This window comes from Caretta caretta, chromosome 2, assembly GCF_965140235.1.
Source record: "Caretta caretta isolate rCarCar2 chromosome 2, rCarCar1.hap1, whole genome shotgun sequence".
NCBI classification, from domain to species: Eukaryota; Metazoa; Chordata; order Testudines; family Cheloniidae; genus Caretta; species Caretta caretta.
In genome coordinates this window covers 270,608,591-270,622,337 of record NC_134207.1, presented here as the reverse complement: position 1 = coordinate 270,622,337, position 13,747 = coordinate 270,608,591, and the positions used below count along the sequence as shown (strand labels likewise).

Below are 13,747 nucleotides of genomic sequence, written 5' to 3'. Positions count from 1 at the left end.
CAGCCTCAGGCCTCCATCCAGACACACCTGTCAAACATAGGATGATAAACTCTGAAAATCTTATTTCATCGTATAAAAGAAAAGGTTCTCCTGATCCCAAAGGACCAAGCCCCAGACCCAGGTCAAATGATAACTCAGATCTTACCCCAAATACATGCTTACAGTCCATTCTTATTAACTAAACTAAAATGTATTAAAAAATAAGAGAGAGTGTGTTGGTTAAAAGATCAATATACAGACAGACTTGAGTTCAATTCTTGAGGTCAGATACGTAGCAGAGGTGAGTTTGTAGTGGCCAAAAGTCCTTTTAGAAATAGTCCAGAGGTTATAGTCCAATGTCCATGTTCAGGGTGACTCCAGTCAGTGACCGGGGATCTCAATCCTTATGGCTTAAGGTTTCCCCCTCTTGAAACCCAAAGCAGATCTGAGATGAAGAAGGATCGTGTCCCAAGGTCTTTATACACTTCCAGCAGCCTTTTAGCCTGAGTAAACAATCGGCTTCACTTTCCTTCTCCCAAACATCCTGGCAATGAGCACAGGGTCATTTATCCATTAAGCAGTTCAGATATAGGTTACCGCCTTCGAAGAGACATACAGACAATAATACAATTTCACTCCAGTGTCTTCCTAAATGTTAATATTCCTTTTTTGATCTTTGAATTAAAGCCACAGTGATAGACAAGACTTGTTTGCTGACCTCACAAGACCTGAACAAACATCTCCCCTTCTACCTCTAACAATGCCGGCTGCATTTCAAAGCTCTATTCATTTCCATCTCTTCCTAACCCGTCTTTAAAGTTTGGCCCTGGGTCAGGTCAGTCTGGGAGTTAATTAACTCTTTCTGGCCCTGCCACCTTTCAATGAGATACCATATTACACTCATAACATGACACCCCCAATGGAAAATTGATGCAGGAGGAGATGACACAAACATCACTGACTGCATCCCAAGAGCTCCCCATCCTGGGTTCTGTCTCATAACAGCTTGTACTGGGTTAGAAGCCGTATTAGTGTATAACAGAAATAGTTTATCAAAGTCCTGTTCAATAACATGATTGAATCTCTTCACAAACTCAAGGTAAAACTTGGTTAGAACAATAGTGGATTGGATCTGCTCTTGCATCGTGGTTCCTGTAGGTCTCATGTGATCTTGCCAAGAGCTAAAGAACATAGCTACCTTATCCATACAACCTCTGGCAAATGTTTGAAACCCAATTAACATCAAGTCAATGTAGATAACACCTAAACATATCCATTATATGGACAACATACCCCCATATCTCAATGTCTGTTCTTTGACTGGTTAAACTTTTATCCCCAATCAGGGAGATTGCAGATTATGTATTCCTTACACCACCCATTCCTAAACTGAATTTCGCACCCCTTGATAATCTGTACCTTATTCCCTGATAACCAGAAACATCTATGCTTAAACTCTGTACCGCTTTCTTTTTACTTCAACATTATATTAATGTTGTCCATAGTATAGGAATCTTGGCATTTAGCCGTGAAAGCAATAGGATTGTGTGCCTCAGTTTCCCTTTTCATACAGCACATCAAGTCTGGAATGTCTTTGCCCCTGTGAAAATTTCCAAGTCTGTTCATGGGAATTAACTGTGCAAGATCACTATTACCAGGCCTTTTAACATAAGGTGCGTTCTCATGTATCACTTTAAATATGTTCAAGGGATTTTCCAAAAGATTAGGCACATTGGACATTTTTATAGTTCTTGGTAATAGCAACACCCTAGTTACAAGAATTACCATGAGCAATAGCAACAAATCCATCACAAGTGTCCATCTACAATTATGTTTGTTATTCCACACCTTTGGCTCAATTCCATTGGCGTTTGGACATTTTATGGTTACCCTGTGGCTTCCCTTTGCAGAATTAAGGTCTCTCTTTCCTTCCTGTCCTGAAGGATCAAACCCTGATTTCTGTCGCTTAACCAAATTCACTGGCTGATTGGGCATGCTCTCTGTCCTAACAGAACAGGAGGACTTGTGGCACCTTAGAGACTAACCAATTTATTTGAGCACAAGCTTTCATGAGCTACAGCTCACTTCATCGGTGCCACAAGTACTCCTTTTCTTTCTGCGAATACAGACTAACACGGCTGTTACTCTGAAACCTCTCTGTGCTAACAGTTATTAGCAAGTCCTTCTTCTCCCTGCCAGCCAAGTAATTTGCATTATCAGAGACAGGAGCCAGCTCCTCAGTTTTCAGATCCTTAACTGCTACCGATTCCAAGGTTGGACTCTGTCTTAAAGAGAAACCATCCATTTTCACTGACAAGCCAGACTCAAAGTTCTGTTGTCCTTCCCTTGCCAACGGAATCAGATGTTAAGTTCACTGAGAGACTACCAGTCATATCCAAAGTGTCCGGAGAGGAGAGTAAACCTGCCCTCCCCTGCATTCTCCAGAGATCAGCTGCCCAGCTGTTCTGCTCTGCAGACTCCGCTACCCACTCTTCCCTCTGAACCTGAGACACAGCGTGATGTTATGAGTGTAATATATCTCATTGACAGGTGACAGGGCCAGAAAGAGTTAATGAACTCCCAGACTGACCTGACCCATGGCCGAACTTTAAAGACGGGTTAGGAAGAGATGGAAATGAATAGAGCTGTGAAATGCAGCCGGCATTGTTAGAGGTAGAAGGGGAGATGTTTGCTCAGGTCTTGTGAGGTCAGCAAACAAGTCTTGTCTATCGCTATAGCTTTGATTCAAAGATCAAAAAAGGAGTATTAACATTTAGGAAGACACTGGAGTGAAATCGTATTATTGTCTGTATGTCTCTTCGAAGGTTGCGGTAACCGGTATCTGAACTGCTTAATGGATAAATGACCCTGTGCTAATTGCCAGGATGTTTGGGAGAAGGAAAGTGAAGCCGATTGTTTTCTCAGGCCAAAAGGCTGCTGGAAATGTATAAAAACCCTGGGACACGATCCTTCTTCATCTCAGATCTGCTTTGGGTTTCAAGAGGGGGAAATCTTAAGCCATAAGGATTGAGATCCCCGGTCACTGACCGGAGTCACCCTGAACATGGACATTGGACTATAACCTCTGTACTATAATGGGGTAGGGATAGCTTGGTGGTTTGAGCATTGGCCTGCTAAACCCAGGGTTGTGAGTTCAATCCTTGAGGGGACCATTGAGGGATCTGGGGCAAAAATTGGGGATTGGTCCTGCTTTGAGCGGGTATTGGACTAGATGACCTCCTGAGGTCCCTTCCAACCCTGATATTCTATGACTATTTCTAAAAGGACTTTTGGCCACTACAAACTCATCTCTGCTACGTATATGACCTCAAGAATTGAACTCAAGTCTGTCTGTATATTGATCTTTTAACCAACACACTCTCTCTTATTTTTTAATATATTTTAGTTTAGTTAATAAGAATTGACTGTGTGTATTTGGGGTAAGATTTGAGTTATCATTTGACCTGGGTCTGGGGCTTGGTCCTTTGGGGTCAGGAGAACCTTTTCTGTTATATGATGAAATAGGATTTTCAGAGTTTATCATCCTATGTTTGACAGGTGTGTCTAGATGGAGGCCTGAGGCTGGATACTTTAAGGGAACTGCATTGTTTGGACGTCTGAGTAACCAGGGACGTGCTGTAGAAGCTGTTTTGGGCTGGCTGGGTAAATCTAAGTATTGGAATATCCACCAGCATTCGGGGTTTGTCTGCCCCGGTCTGTTTGCAGATCACCCTGACTGAGTGACCTCAGCAGGCTCCCACGGGCAGCACCGTCACAGGTCAAACTCACACTTTGCTGTAGGTTTTTAGCATTTTAAAATAAGTAAAAAAAATGCAATAATTGGTTTTGTTCTGCATTGCAATGTGACGTTCCTGTGCAAATGTCCTGTGTGAATCAATCCTGGTTTGTGTGTGAATGAGGAATGTGTGAGTTACAAAATAAATATAAAGGCTATCACCGAACCAAACACAAACAGATGCAAGGGTGCCAGAAAATTACAGCACACCCCAATTAAAATGTCAAAAAAGGGAAAATTCACCACTCTAAAAATAAAACAAGCACCTATCAATGGGGACAAGATAACTGTGATCAAAACCAGTCTGGGGTAACTCCCTAAAAACCAATAAAAAAACTAAATAAAAAATAAAAAAAACAATGTAAGAAAAGAAGCACTTGTCAAACAACAATTAATTACAGCATGATGGTGCAAAACTCATTGGTCCCAAGGAAGGAAAATCACTGTATAAGCAGGGGGCCTGGCCATGAAACTTTGGGTTTGTCCTGCCACGACTTCCCCGGAGCATCGTGTCGCGACCGATGGAACCCAGCTCTTCCCTGCCCGTGATCAACCTAGCTGGCCACTAGATTGATCCGAACTCTGAACTGGTAACTATAACATTGACTGGCGGGACAGTGTGTGTGTGTGTGTCGTGTGATTGAATGCGTATGCTAATTGTTGTATCTTCAATAAATGCGGCAAGTTGCCTTTTCCCCTGAAAAAGATCCTGTGCGCTTTCTTATAAGCATACCATTTTTGGTGGAGCATTGCGAAAGGGGGAAGACATGCACTGTGATTGTTGAACATACTGCTAAAAGGTATACCATCCATATAGAGCGATCAATGATTCGGGCCCTAAGGGGGAGGATTAGAGTCCTCGCTCCTACCCATCTGTCAGGAAAAATTGCATGGGTGAACACACCCTGGGTCGTAGCAGGATCGAGCCCAGAAGGTAGGGGCTCAGCGTTCCCCGCTCCGGCTCTGTCAGGCAGAGTTTTTTGTGGGAACAGACTTTTCGTGTTGTGTAAGTCCCAGTGCAAGGGTGGGCACGGAAAAATTATAAAGGTAAACAAAATTCATAAAAAGATACGTTCAGGCGAAAACAGTCCCCTAAAAACAAAGCTCAGAAAGAGCAGGAAAAATCACCATTCCTCCAGGAAACGACTCCTTTGAAGACAATTTTGCACAAGTTTGGGCAAAGCCCATGGACTGAACCAGCATTAGCCTATGGCCAAACTACAGCCGATTTGGAAGATAGATCGGCAAAATATCTGTTGGTCGACAGGCCATCGACCCCGCTAAAAAGAGTCTCTGCTGCAATTTAGCTACTGTGGCCACCCGACGGCCCCAGACCCCACCGCGCCGGCAGGGCAGCCCGGCAGCCCGGAGCCCAGCCACGCCAGCCCTGCGGCCTGTAGCTCACAGCTGGGCCGCAGCTGTGTGCTCATTGGGCACCCACGGGCTGCGCGTTGAGACCCGCTGATCTAGACCATCTTTTCCAACCTGCTCTTCAAACCCTCCAGTGACAGAGACTCCACCACCTCCCTGGGCAATTTATTCCAGTGCCGAACCACCCTGACAGGTCGGAGGTTTTTCCTAATCTCCAACCTAACCCGGCCTGGCTGCAATTTAAGCCCATTGCTCCTTGTCCTGTCCTCAGAGGTTCAGGAGAACAATTTACCTCCCTCCTCCTTGTTACAACCTTTTACATGCTTGAAAACTATTATCATGTCCCCTCTCAGTCTTCGCTGCTCCAGACCAAACAGACCCAATATTTTCAATCTTCCCGCACAGGTCATGCTTTTAAGACCTTTCATCCGTTTTGTTGCTCTTCTCTGGACTTTCTCCAATTTGTCCACATCTTTCCTGAACTGTGGTGCCCAGAACTGCACAATACTCTAATTGAGGCCTAATCAGTGCAGGGTGGAGTGGAAGAATTACTTCTCATGTCTTGCTTATAACTGTGACAAAGTGGGGGTTTTCCCTTGTTATGTTGTATGTGAGTCTTACTGTTTTGCATGAATACTGTGGATGCCTCAGTTTCCCGATGTATTGTACCAATGTCTAGGTTGTGGGGATAAGGGTGTGTGACTTTTGCTGAGAGCCTCAGGGCCAGGTGAGGAGGCTCTAGCTGCCTGCATGTAAGGGATGGCAGATGCCCTTCATAACCTGAGAACCAGGAGGGGAATGTGACCAGGTGACCCTGAAAGGAGTCACGCTACCTAGACTCCTGGCTGGCTCCAATCAGAGCAGTTCCAGAGCATCGGGCCTGTGATTCTGTGACAACAACACTCCTGCAAATACAGCCCAGAAGAATGTTTGGGTTTTTTGCAACAGCGTTTCACTGTTGACTCATATTTAGCTTGTGGTTCACTCTGACCCCCAGATCCCTTTCCGCAGGACTCCTTCCTAGGCAGTCATTTCCCATTGTGTACATGTGCAACTGATTGTTCCTTCCTAAATGGAGTACTTTGCATTTGTCTTTATTGAATTTCATCCAATTTACTTCAGTCCATTTCTCCAGTTTGTCAGGATCCTTTTGAATTTTAATCCTGTCCTCCAAAGCACTTGTGTGAGGAAGCAAGGGGGTTTCTTGTTGTTTTCAGTGGTTTGCATGCAGAGGGGGTGGGACTCAGTTTCCCTGGGAGTTTGTTGTTACAGGGGGCCAGCGAATGGCCTGGAGAATGGATACCTCAGCGACGGGTGACCGGGAAGCCCAGCTCAGGAGTCACAGCCGGGTCTGGACGGTGGGAGGACAATGTGCTGCGGAGAGAGGACCCCAGTGACCCGACCAGCCGGTTCCAGCCAGAGGGGCCAGAGGACGGCTGAGAGGAGAGGCGGAGAGGAGACTCAGGAAGCCTGTTGACCTGGGACAGAAGACAAAGGACGGAGGCAGGACTTGGGGGCAGGTGAAATCAGATGCACAGCTCAAAGGGGGGCTCTGGGCTGGAGGGAGGGAGCAGGCAGAGCCCCCCTGGAAGCGGGACAGACCTAGATATCCTGTGCTGAGGGAGGCCAGCCTGAGGCCCAGTGAGTTTCCTATGCTGTTTTCAGACGCTCAATAAACCTTCCTGTTTTATGCTGGCTGAGAGTCGCTCCGGTCTAGAGATCGGGGAGGATTGCTCCCGCTGGGAGTGGAGGGCCCAGGGGTCCAGAGTGAGGGGACTCCCTGAGGGGGCCCATGGCAGAGACAGGCGTGCTAAGGCTCAGAGAAGTGCGGTTCCAGGAGGCAGACGGGCTTAACCCCGACAGAGAGTGGCCCCCCGAGAAGGGCTGTCGCACTGAAGGGGGGTCCCCTCCAGGGACCGCATGGGGCTGAGAGAGCCCAAGTCCTGGGCATCCATGACAACTTGCACCCCCACCCAGCTGGTATCAGCGGTAATCTTTATAAGCGCACTCTCTGTGCCATTATCGCCATTATCTAAATCAGTGACGAGGATATTGACCAGCAGAATACGGACCCTGGACTTCAGGAAAGCAGACTTCGACTCCCTCAGGAAACTGATGGGTAGGATCCCCTGGGGGAATAACATGAAGGGGAAAGGAGTCCAGGAGAGCTAGCTGTATTTCAAAGAATCCCTATTGAGGTTACAGGGACAAACCATCCCGATGTGTCGAAAGAACAGTAAATATGGCAGGCGACCAGGTTGGCTTAACAGTGAAATCCTTGCGGATCTTAAACGTAAAAAAGAAGCTTACAAGATGTGGAAGTTTGGACAAATGACCAGGGAAGAGTATAAAAATGTTGCTCGGGCATGCAGGAGTGAAATCAGGAAGGCCAAATCGCACCTGGAGCTGCAGCTAGCAAGAAATGTTAAGAGTAACAAGAAGAGTTTCTTCAGGTATGTTGGCAACAAGAAGAAAGCCAAGGAAAGTGTGGGCCCCTTAATGAATGAGGGAGGCAACCTAGTGTCAGAGGATGTGGAAAAAGCTTATGTGCTCAATGGTTTTTTTGCCTCTGTCTTCACGAACAAGATCAGCTCCCAGACTGCTGCCCTGGGCAACACAGCATGGGGAGTAGATGGCCAGCCCTCTGTGGAGAAAGAAGTGGTTCGGGACTATTTAGAAAAGCTGGACGTGCACAAGTCCATGGGGCCGGACGAGTTGCATCCGAGAGTGCTGAAGGAACTGGCGGCTGTGATTGCAGAGCCATTGGACATTATCTTTGAAAACTCGTGGCGAACGGGGGAAGTCCCGGATGACTGGAAAAAGGCTAATGTAGTGCCAATCTTTAAAAAAGGGAAGAAGGAGGATCCTGGGAACTACAGGCCAGTCAGCCTCACCTCAGTCCCTGGAAAAATCATGGAGCAGGTCCTCAAGGAATCAATCCTGAAGCACTTACATGAGAGGAAAGTGATCAGGAACAGTCAGCATGGATTCACCAAGGGAAGGTCATGCCTGACTAATCTAATCGCCTTCTATGATGAGATTACTGGTTCTGTGGATGAAGGGAAAGCAGTGGATGTATTGTTTCTTGACTTTAGCAAAGCTTTTGACACAGTCTCCCACAGTATTCTTGTCAGCAAGTTAAAGAAGTATGGGCTGGATGAATGCACTATAAGGTGGGTAGAAAGTTGGCTAGACTGTCGGGCTCAACGGGTAGTGATCAATGGCTCCATGTCTAGATGGCAGCCGGTATCAAGTGGAGTGCCCCAAGGGTTGGTCCTGGGGCCAGTTTTGTTCAATATCTTCATAAATGATCTGGAGGATGGTGTGGATTGCACTCTCAGCAAATTTGCGGATGATACTAAACTGGGAGGAGTGGTAGATATGCTGGAGGGCAGGGATAGGATACAGAGGGCCCTAGACAAATTGGAGGATTGGGCCAAAAGAAATCTGATGAGGTTCAACAAGGATAAGTGCAGGGTCCTGCATTTAGGACGGAAGAACCCAATGCACCGCTACAGACTAGGGACCGAATGGCTTGGCAGCAGTTCTGCGGAAAAGGACCCAGGGGTGACAGTGGACGAGAAGCTGGATATGAGTCAACATGGATATGAGTCAAGCTGGATATGAGTCAAGAAGGCCAATGGCATTTTGGGATGTATAAGTAGGGGCATAGCGAGCAGATCGAGGGACGTGATCGTTCCCCTCTATTCGACATTGGTGAGGCCTCATCTGGAGTACTGTGTCCAGTTTTGGGCCCCACACTACAAGAAGGATGTGGAAAAGTTGGAGAGAGTCCAGCGAAGGGCAACAAAGATGATTAGGGGTCTGGAACACATGACTTATGAGGAGATGGTGGGGGAACTGGGATTGTTTAGTCTGCAGAAGAGAAGAATGAGGGGGGATTTGATAGCTGCTTTCAACTACCTGAGAGGTGGTTCCAAAGAGGATGGATCTAGACTATTCTCAGTGATAGCAGATGACAGGACAAGGAGTAATGGTCTCAAGTTGCAGTGGGGGAGGTTTAGGTTGGATAGTAGGAAAAACTTTTTCACTAGGAGGGTGGTGAAACACTGGAATGCGTTACCTAGGGAGGTGGTGGAATCTCCTTCCTTAGAGGTTTTTAAGGTCAGGCTTGACAAAGCCCTGGCTGGGATGATTTAACTGGGAATTGGTCCTGCTTTGAGCAGGGGGTTGGACTAGATGACCTCCTGAGGTCCCTTCCAACCCTGATATTCTATGATTCTATGATTCTATGACCAGAACCGGAGCCAGAACCGATCCCTGCAGGACCCTTCTTCCAATTCCAATTCCCAACCAGCTCCTCCCGGTTGTCACAATCCCCGGCAGAGCAGCGTCTCCTCGCGCACCTTCTCCACCCTGTGCAGCAGGAAGCTGGCTCCAGTGCACTCCAGGGGCTTGCTGGACAATCTGGCCCCGCTGTGTTATTTCCCCAGCCGGCGTCTGGGCAGCTGAATTCCACCCCCGGCCCCCCGAGTCCTGGGCGTTGCAGGGGTTTGTTGGGTGTTTATGAAAAGACTCCCCCGCGCTGGGCTTCCCTTGTGGCAGTCTGGCAGCCTTGGTGCCTGCGGGGGGCTGGCACTCACCGCTTGATGGATCTGTAGTACTGGTTGATGAAGTCCTGGGCCATGGGCAGCAGCTCCTCCTTGGGCGGGGGCCCCTCAGCTGCCTGGCAAACCAGCTGCTTGGGGAACATGAGGGAGCCCAGACACCGCTTCCCACTGCAGGGCAACTCCTGGAGCACAGACAGACAGACAGAGCTGAGGCCGGGGGGCTATTGCAGTCAGACCCAGCATGGACCCCAGCTCTGGTGCTGCAGAGCCCCCTCCCCCCGCCGGTGCCCCAACCTGCAGCCCCCTGCTAGCCCAGCCCAGGGATCCCCCCTCCACAGCCCTGCCAGTGCCCCTCAGTCCCGACCCACAGCCCCCTGCTAGCCCAGCCCTGGGACCCCCCTCCACAGCCCTGCCAGTGCCCCTCAGTCCCGAGCCACAGCCCCCTGCTAGCCCAGCCCAGGGATCCCCCCTCCACACCCCGGCCAGTGCCCCTCAGTCCCGACCCACAGCCCCCTGCTAGCCCAGCCCTGGGATCCCCCCTCCACAGCCCTGGGATCCCCCCTCCACAGCCCTGCCAGTGCCCCTCAGTCCCGACCCACAGCCCCCTGCTAGCCCAGACCTGGGAACCCCCCTCCACAGCCCTGCCAGTGCCCCTCAGTCCCGACCCACAGCCCCCTGCTAGCCCAGCCCAGGGATCCCCCCTCCACAGCCCTGCCAGTGCCCCTCAGTCCCGACCCACAGCCCCCTGCTAGCCCAGCCCTGGGATCCCCCCTCCACAGCCCTGGGATCCCCCCTCCACAGCCCTGCCAGTGCCCCTCAGTCCCGACCCACAGCCCCCTGCTAGCCCAGACCTGGGAACCCCCCTCCATAGCCCTGCCAGTGCCCCTCAGTCCCGACCCACAGCCCCCTGCTAACCCAGCCCAGGGATCCCCCCTCCACAGCCCTGCCAGTGCCCCTCAGTCCCGACCCACAGCCCCCTGCTAGCCCAGCCCAGGGATCCCCCCTCCACAGCCCTGCCTGTGCCCCTCAGTCCCGACCCACAGCCCCCTGCTAGCCCAGCCCAGGGATCCCCCCTCCACACCCCGGCCAGTGCCCCTCAGTCCCGACCCACAGCCCCCTGCTAGCCCAGCCCAGGGATCCCCCCTCCACAGCCCTGCCCGTGCCCCTCAGTCCCGACCCACAGCCCCCTGCTAGCCCAGCCCAGGGATCCCCCCTCCACAGCCCTGCCAGTGCCCCTCAGTCCCGACCCACAGCCCCCTGCTAGCCCAGCCCAGGGATCCCCCCTCCACAGCCCTGCCAGTGCCCCTCAGTCCCGACCCACAGCCCCCTGCTAGCCCAGACCTGGGAACCCCCTCCACAGCCCTGCCAATGCCCCTCAGTCCCGACCCACAGGCCCCTGCTAGCCCAGACCTGGGAACCCCCCTCCACAGCCCTGCCAGTGCCCCTCAGTCCCGACCCACAGCCCCCTGCTAGCCCAGCCCAGGGATCCCCCCTCCACAGCCCTGCCAGTGCCCCTCAGTCCCGACCCACAGCCCCCTGCTAGCCCAGCCCAGGGATCCCCCCTCCACAGCCCTGCCAGTGCCCCTCAGTCCCGACCCACAGCCCCCTGCTAGCCCAGCCCAGGGATCCCCCCATCCTTCTTGCCCAGTGCCCGTGAGGACTGGGGAAGTTTTGTAATATGTTTATGTCCACTGTGAATAGGCCTATACCCACTAGGCCTGGCTACTCTTTGGGTGGAAACAGTGGCCTCCCCATCCCCACACCCATGAAAGGAGCAGCGAGGTGGGTCCTCCAGGCCTGCCTAGAGAGGCTGCACAGGAGCAGCCACTCAGCAGGCTCTGCTAAAAGGAGGTGCAGGGTGGGAGCAGGGCAGGGGGGCAGGGCAGGGTGAGGCGGGGCGGGGCAGAAAGGGTCAGAGCAGGGTGGGACAAGGCAAGGAGGAGTGGGGCAGGACGGGATAGTGCAAGGAGGGTAGCACCGACCCTGCGGATCCATGACAGCTGGTGGCAGCAGTGGGATGCTGACCCCACCAGGAGTACTGTGTAATAAGTGGCGTGCAGCAGTAAGACAAGGGTAGCCAAAGGAAGCAGCAAGACAATGGCGTGTCACCACCTCCCGACGGACATCGCCATCCTGGGCAGGGAGACAGGGCCAAGAGCTGGGAAGCCGAACAAGGTGCAGCTGAAGGCTTGGCTGGAGACGGACGGTTGGTCCAAGAAGCCGGCTCCAGACCCAGCGGGATTCCAGGCGGGTCTGGAAGCAGCAGAGGCAGCAGCAGGGTGTCCCCGAGACCTGGTTCCCAGTCCAGCTGGGGGTCTTCACGACCTGGCTCCCCCATGACAGGTTGGAAGCGCTGGGAGTTGGAGCTGGGAGCAAGGTAGCTAGTGGAGCTGGAGAAGCTGAGGGGCAAGAGGTCGCACCGAGGGGTACGTGGGGAAAGGCCGCAGTTTAACAGGTCGGGGGGCTATGGGAGCTGACCTCACTGCCTTTGGGAAGGCCTGGGATTTGAACCAGGCTGGCCCTGCGGACCGGCTCTGCCGTCTCACCCCCTCACTCGGCCCCACGGCCATACAGGCGGGGCAGGGGGTTAGCTCCCCCGAAGGGGGGTGTACGCACCGCCCAGGCATAGAGGTGCCCAGCCAGGTGGACGAGGTGGAGACAGGGGACTATGAACTGTTCACAAAGGCTCCGGACCCTGGAGGCTCATGGGAAACGGTTTTGGGGTCGAGCACTCGCCGGCAGGAGCAGAAGTCGGTGCCTATGGTTCTAGGCCCTTTCCTTGATGGTTCATTCAACCCCCTTGTCTTAGCGCTGGCAGATAGGAAAAGATTCCGGGGTGTAACCAAGACCCTGGGCGTCACCGACAAGGAGGTCACAACCCCTCTGGGAGAATATCCCCGCCTGTGTATAATCTGCTGGGACTGGAGCAGCCGATTTACATCTGTCCTCCAGATTAAGATGTGGTTACTGGACCAGGTGCGCTGGTAAACAACCTTATCAACAGCAGATCTGGGGTGGGGGAGACCCAAGTCGGGGGCTCAGAAGGAGAGTCCCCCAGAGACCTCTCGGAGGTGGGACTCCAGGAAGCCCAATGTGGGGTGCCCACGAACGCCGGAGCAGGCAGCCCCTCCATGGGACCTGAGATGTAATTACTGTGGGCACAAGGACACTGGGTGGTGCAATGTCCCGAGATAAAGGAAATCTTGGCCAGAGAGAGCCCGCAGAGGGTCGAGGTGGCAACGAGAAGACAGCCTGAAATACCCGCTCTCTCAGCGGGTTGTCTATCCCTCAGCTCTGCCCCTTTGGAGGAAGCAGTCTCCCAGCCAGCTCCTGCGGCACAGCTGGCCAGGGAAGAGTGGCAGACGGGCTTCCACCCCATGCCCAGCAGATAGGTCTTGTTGTACCCCCTGGACTCAGGCCCCTCTGATCCCCAGTGGGAGCGGCAGGTGGGGATCAACTGGAAGATATTCATGAGGTGGAGACATTCTGGGACTGAGAACTCAGTGTGGTGCGACCCCACTAGATGCTGAGGGACTGAGGGGCTTGGGGGAAAGCTCCCAAACATACAGCCATTCGCCCTGCCCCGGCGCCGATCCCTGGGCAGGCACCGGCAGGATGGGAGGGGGACTGGTCGCTGGGGACTGTCAGCACAGCTTTGCCATGTTCTTGGGACAAGCTCCAGACTCCGTGCCAGTAACGGCCAAAGAGCCGACCCCAGGGATTGGAAGGCCGAGAGGGCAGGAGCCAGCCAACAGGTGAATGGCCCGGCTGGCGGGGAGGGGGCAATTTTCCCTCTGCGTTGTCTGGGTTACCTGCCTGTCTGTAGCCAGACCCCTGGAGCTGAGTGGGACACAGGCCCTGCACAGGGGACAGGTGGCTCACGCTGGCTCTGGTACTGTAACCGAAGCAGTGGGCTCCTTGCCTACACGGGGCTAAGGCGATGACAGCCGAAGGGGCGGACCCAGATCCAATAATGCCCAGTGCATACCTAGCCCTGAGGGGGGTGGTCAGACCCCCGGTTAAGGCCCTG

General features: G+C 52.5%; 1 protein-coding gene across 1 annotated transcript in view; it reads right to left on the bottom strand.

The window, feature by feature from the left end:
- The window catches only part of NOS3 (nitric oxide synthase 3), a 91,941-nt gene that overhangs the window by 59,549 nt on the left and 18,645 nt on the right, over positions 1-13,747 (bottom strand). The window contains exon 3 of the mRNA XM_048841934.2: positions 9,751-9,899. Coding sequence (XP_048697891.2) covers positions 9,751-9,899 — 149 coding nt within the window. The remainder of the gene's footprint in view (positions 1-9,750; positions 9,900-13,747) is intronic.